Source organism: Aspergillus caelatus, assembly GCF_009193585.1.
Source record: "Aspergillus caelatus strain CBS 763.97 unplaced genomic scaffold BDV27scaffold_445, whole genome shotgun sequence".
In the NCBI taxonomy this organism is placed as follows: Eukaryota; Fungi; Ascomycota; class Eurotiomycetes; order Eurotiales; family Aspergillaceae; genus Aspergillus; species Aspergillus caelatus.
In genome coordinates this window covers 10,606-15,574 of record NW_022475708.1, presented here as the reverse complement: position 1 = coordinate 15,574, position 4,969 = coordinate 10,606, and the positions used below count along the sequence as shown (strand labels likewise).

Here is a 4,969-nt window from a genome sequence, read left to right as displayed (position 1 = left end):
TGATCCCAAAGATAGATCTTGCAATTTCCAGTGCAATTCTCAAACTCTCTCATCTTATAAAACGTCCACCCATTCGTCAACCCCACTAACAAAAGATGAGCCCAGTACTCTTCCGAACCAATCTCAATATAGCCGTTGATGTCAGAAGGGCTATAGCTTCCATCGCTCCCAACCCGCCAACCTTCACCCCACGCCCAGTTGACAAGCAAGTGTATGTTGCTTGCCTACTCTAATCTATCTAGTAGGTTCTACCCGGTAATTCTTCTAACTCCTATATAAATCCACCAGAAGAAAGAGCATGACCGCCATACTGCCCAGACAACGCCCATGAAGGCCTATATCCACGGAAGGAATTGACCGGCAATAATAACAGCAATAATCATAACAGCAATACAGGTGAGGAGCACCATTCGCTCTAAATAGGCTTGTTGAGGTGGACGACACACACATGTCCAACTGGATTGAATGGATTTGTCCAACAAGATGGCAAATCCTGACCACAACAAGTTAAGCTTGGAGTATTTTTCAAAATACCCGTTTCTGGGTATTTTGCCTGCCTGAAAGATGCCGCTGATATTTGAGATGCAAAAATTAAATACTGTTACCAAAGCATACCGAAGCATCAAAAGGGAAGAGATGGTTAGGCGGAGGTGAACAAAACCGTATATCTTAGCAAGCGAGGGGAAACGATCTCGTGGCGACGAGTCCCCATATGTGTGTGAAGATATAAATCGCCGCTGCTGGCCGTTTGTGCTTAGAAAATCAGCGAGCCAAGCAGCGATTGTCTTGGTCGACGAATGCTCAGCGCCAAATATCTCCTCAGTGCCTACCAAGGCCTCACGAAAAGCTGCTTCAGCGGCCTTATTGTCTCCCTTCCTTGCTAGAACTATTCCTAACGTCGCTCTGGTTATTAACATCTCTGAATTTCTCCCTCCTAGCACTCGTATTTGACGATAGAAGACGCTTGTCAATAAGTCTTCAGCATCCTCTAATTGGCCTGCGCTCATTTTTAGACGCGCAATGAACAGGTCGCCACGTAAAGTGTTAAGATGGTCGTCACCCTGAATAGCGATTGAAATTGCACGATTACCCAATGCAACCTTGAGAGCTTTCTCTAAATCGCCCGTCACTTCGTATATGTGAGAGAGATACTGTCGACAGAGAACAGTAAGGCGATGACGTTCCGTGAAATGCGCAATAAGGCCGGATAGTGACGTCTCCATCATGTTTCTGGCCTCCAGTAATTCATTCTTCAGCCAATATACGGTAGCCAACTCTCTCATGGTCTCTGCTTCAAGGGGCCCCATCTTCCAGGATGACGGGTCGCGACCCCCGAGAGCTTTGTAAAAGTTTTCCTCCACGCCGACGTAATTATCTAACATGTACATGACATACCCGAGGTCAGTAAAGTCTCTTCTGGTGGTACTGTCAGACAAGCCCAATTTTATCTTGTAACCATCCAAGACTGCAGATCGTATTTCCCTAGCCTTTAAGAATCGATCGCTAAAGTAATATAAAGTACTCAGACGACGCATCATTGATAAGGTCCGCAAGTTGTGATATCCGAATCTGTTCTTCACCAGAGAGACACCGTCCTCAGTTGCTTGCAGAATGCATTCGTTCACAGCTTTCTCCATATCCGATGGTAGATCCTCAAATGAGTTATTCCACTGTCTGAGGGTTGATTGTACCTGAAAATGATGCCCATATTCCCCAGGGGCACGAGCGGCAAAGTGGCTATAACACTCAAGCCACACAAAGCAATGATTCCACTGGAGGAAACCCTGCACATCAGAAAGCATTGTCTGGTTTATTGGCCGCGCCTCGCTAATGTGAGACGGCCAGTTTGAGGATGCGTAATCCAGGAATGGTAGAGACTCAGCAAGAAAGCCCGCAAATTTGTCTTGTGTTACAATATCGATATGAGTCTGCAGGTCACCAAGAAGTGGAGACTTCAAATAAGTTAAGTAAACTTCCCCAGCTTCACCATGGAAAGAAGCTTTGTCAATATGGAATCGCTTGTCAACATTGCAATTCCACCTATATCCCAATTCTATGTCCGTTGTTTCAGTGAGTGCTTCCCTTACAGACAAGTGAACCAGCTGAATGGATTTGTGTTCCGTAATATATACTAAGGGACTGCACAACCCTTTTACCGTAGCTAGAGAATCAAGCAGCATGTCGTCACTGGAAACATGCGGGTTTCCAGGTTTAATTGAAAGAGCCGTGCTTAACTTATATATATATAAGGAACGGTACGCTGTCACAATCCAGGACAGAATCTTCGACTGCAACAGCTGCTCTTCACATGTCAAGTGGGCTGCAATCTCCCAAAGTATATGTGAATACATTGATCCAAGCCCGGAAGGAATTCGTTCGAGTTTTGCTGATACTGAGCGGACGTTTGTTGCTGTCTCAAGGTTTTCGAGCATCATCACCGCCCATAAAATCATACCATCACTTCTATCAGATCCGGTAGAAATGATTCGGTCCTGGATCATAAGCAATTTGGACGATCTGAGTACCCAATTTCTGACAACTGTTAAGATATCATCTTGGACATCTTCTTTCTTGATGCTAATTTTAGCGAGCGGTGATTCCGAGTTTGATGATAGTTTCTCCATGTCTCTGGAGGTAGCTAGCACCCTAATTAACGGGAACCGGGTTTGGACTCGAATAAGCCTTTTTATGGAAAGTTTCGATCTGTCCTATCTAAGTTGCACTTATTTAGCGCATCAATAATTATTATTCTTGTTTGTAAATGGTCGAGAGTGCTTCGAATATTATCCAGAGTGTGTCGACTGATGTTTTATTCATATCTGGGTACATCTCGCATACTTCCCAAATGTTATTGACAACGTTGTCAAGCACGGACGGATTGGCCTTCAAGGTTGCAGACCCAAGTATCTGGCTGACGAGAGATCCTAAAATTGAACTGGGAGACCTTTTGTCGGGATGTATTCTGTTGCAGAAGAAATAGAAGACGTCGGGCTGAAGTGTGTCGATGAGAGACGAGGCCAAAACAGATTTTCCACACCCTAGAAGTGGTCAAGATTCTGTATTCGAATGGGAAGAGCAATATCGATCAGGCTATTCTACCTGGAATCCTATGGACCCACAGAAATCCTGGACTCTTGCGTATCTTCCAATCCATAAAATCTGCCTTGGAGTTAATACATTGGCAAGTGCCAGGGGCAGGTCTCTTCCTTCGTCTTATGCTTTTCAGGTCTGCCGCACTGAGCTATTTCCGAATTTCTCCTTCATGACCTCGTTAGGTGTTTGTCTATGTAAGACGAATTATAAGGTTCTTATGAGTTTTTACCTTGCTTAGGACTGGAAGTAGTGGTCAAGTTTACACCCACAAACGCTCTCAAAATTTCTGTAGTTGTTAAATCACTGATAGTAGTGTTGTGAATATGATAGGTGTTATGGAACTCAGGAGCTCTATGATGGTCATTGTAGGAGCTTCCGGATTGTTCAGGCCGCTCCGGATGCGGTAGGGTAGGAAGCGAGCCCCCGAACTTGGGCCCAAGAGTTGACCCGGACTCCACCTTGAGTTCATTTGGGCACATGTTCAAATAACGCAAAATACTGTCATGTCGCGAACCTAGAAAGAGGTCTTCGTTATTGTAAGAATACTCGAAGATGGATATTGAAACTTTTGAATCACCTCCGAGGCAGAAAGTATTTCTTATCAAATATTGTTTACCTGTCCTACACCAGACCGCATGACCAAGCACAGGGCTTGACAATTTTGCCTCAGAAATGTCCGGGGGTAAGTCATATGCGAAACGGGTTCATGGGTACAAACTGTGGGTCAATCCCTAACGCAGAGTGTAAGAGGAAAATGTATTACGTCAGTACCACCGTGATCCAAAGGACAAAGGGGCTGTGCCAGCGAGATTATAGGGAAATAGACCTGCGTTCCATTGAATATGCTGCGTTAACGAAAACTGCTGTTGCAGTGCTGTTGTTGCTAATCAAACACTATACGCCTGTCACTAACGACGGAGTATTGAAAATTGGGATGGACGGCTTGAGTGTAGCGGCGAGTGTCATAGGTGTCACTGCTGTCGCTTTACACAGTATCCGCGAGTTGACAGATTTTATTCGCAAATTATCAGACGCACCATCGGCTATCCAGGCGGTCAGGAAAGAGCTTGAGGCAATTGAAGCTGTTTTGAGGACGATTGAAAGTATATTCAACGACCAGGGAGTTTCCGATGTACCTAAAGTGTTGATCAACAATACTCAGCTCATGCTAATCGTTGAGAATTGTGGAGAAGCATGCAAGGAGTTTAAGGACACCATAACACACTGGATGAGGCATTCGACAGAGGCGAGAGTATTCTGGTGGGACAGGGTAAGAACTGGCTACTTCGGAGAAGCAAAGACCAATGCATTCACAGCAAAGCTGGAGACCTGTAAATCGACTCTCAGCATAGCCTTGGAAATAGTTACATTGTGCGTTCCCTCTGGTTAATCATATGGCATCACAGTGCTGACGAGTTGCATCAGTATCAGCAGTTACCGTTATATGCAGGGGATGGAAGAAGTGGGGAAGACCCTGACCATGTTGGACGTCCAGGAAAAACAGCTCAAACAAGAAAAGCAAACTGTGGATCGACAAATCGCGAATGTCAACAGCCAGTTGGTGCAGCTCTCAGGAGAGGATGACTCCGATGCACTTCTGGATAAAGAAGCAGAACTGAGTAAAGCGAGGCGTATCGCCGAGGTCCAGCAATATAAAGGCTTCCTTAACGATATAAAAGAGGCTTCCAATAAAATGATGGCTTGGGTACAATCTGAGCGTACTGGACAGAACATACAGGATGTGAACATGAAGCAAAGCCGACTCCTTGTGGGGGCGATCAACGTCAAGACTGAAGGTCGCACATTCCGTCAAGACATCAAACATGTCGAGGCTAATAATTCCCTTGGAATTGTTGGCATGGCGGAAGGAGTGGAT

At 45.2% G+C, this 4,969-nt stretch overlaps 3 protein-coding genes across 3 annotated transcripts; 1 reads left to right on the top strand and 2 right to left on the bottom strand.

Annotated features, from left to right (window-relative positions):
* Positions 1–335: 335 nt before the first annotated feature.
* Positions 336–1,802, bottom strand: BDV27DRAFT_164462 (uncharacterized protein; the record flags this gene model as incomplete). Its single annotated transcript, XM_032073694.1, has 1 exon — positions 336–1,802. The coding sequence occupies one exon, from the start codon at positions 1,800–1,802 to the stop codon at positions 336–338; it is 1,467 nt and encodes a 488-aa protein (XP_031920583.1).
* Positions 1,803–2,630: 828 nt separating this feature from the next.
* Positions 2,631–3,495, bottom strand: BDV27DRAFT_139232 (uncharacterized protein). Its single transcript, XM_032069410.1, has 3 exons — positions 3,323–3,495; positions 3,100–3,258; positions 2,631–3,038 (listed from the first exon to the last, which is right to left on the bottom strand). The coding sequence occupies exons 2-3, from the start codon at positions 3,152–3,154 to the stop codon at positions 2,746–2,748; spliced, it is 348 nt and encodes a 115-aa protein (XP_031920582.1). The 5' UTR covers positions 3,155–3,258; positions 3,323–3,495; the 3' UTR covers positions 2,631–2,745.
* A 436-nt stretch (positions 3,496–3,931) lies between these two features.
* On the top strand, positions 3,932–4,969 carry BDV27DRAFT_139231 (uncharacterized protein). Its single transcript, XM_032069409.1, has 2 exons — positions 3,932–4,501; positions 4,573–4,969. Exon 1 carries the CDS (start codon positions 4,028–4,030, stop codon positions 4,481–4,483), a length of 456 nt encoding a protein of 151 aa, XP_031920581.1. The 5' UTR covers positions 3,932–4,027; the 3' UTR covers positions 4,484–4,501; positions 4,573–4,969.

Coding starts and splice junctions, on each gene's coding strand:
- BDV27DRAFT_139232 (XM_032069410.1), bottom strand. CDS start 3,154: ATGGATTGGAAGATACGCAAGAGTCCAGGATTTCTGTGGGTCCATAGG. Junction 3,039..3,099: donor GTGGGTCCATAGGATTCCAG/GTAGAATAGCCT, acceptor GACCACTTCTAG/GGTGTGGAAAATCTGTTTTG.
- BDV27DRAFT_139231 (XM_032069409.1), top strand. CDS start 4,028: ATGGACGGCTTGAGTGTAGCGGCGAGTGTCATAGGTGTCACTGCTGTC.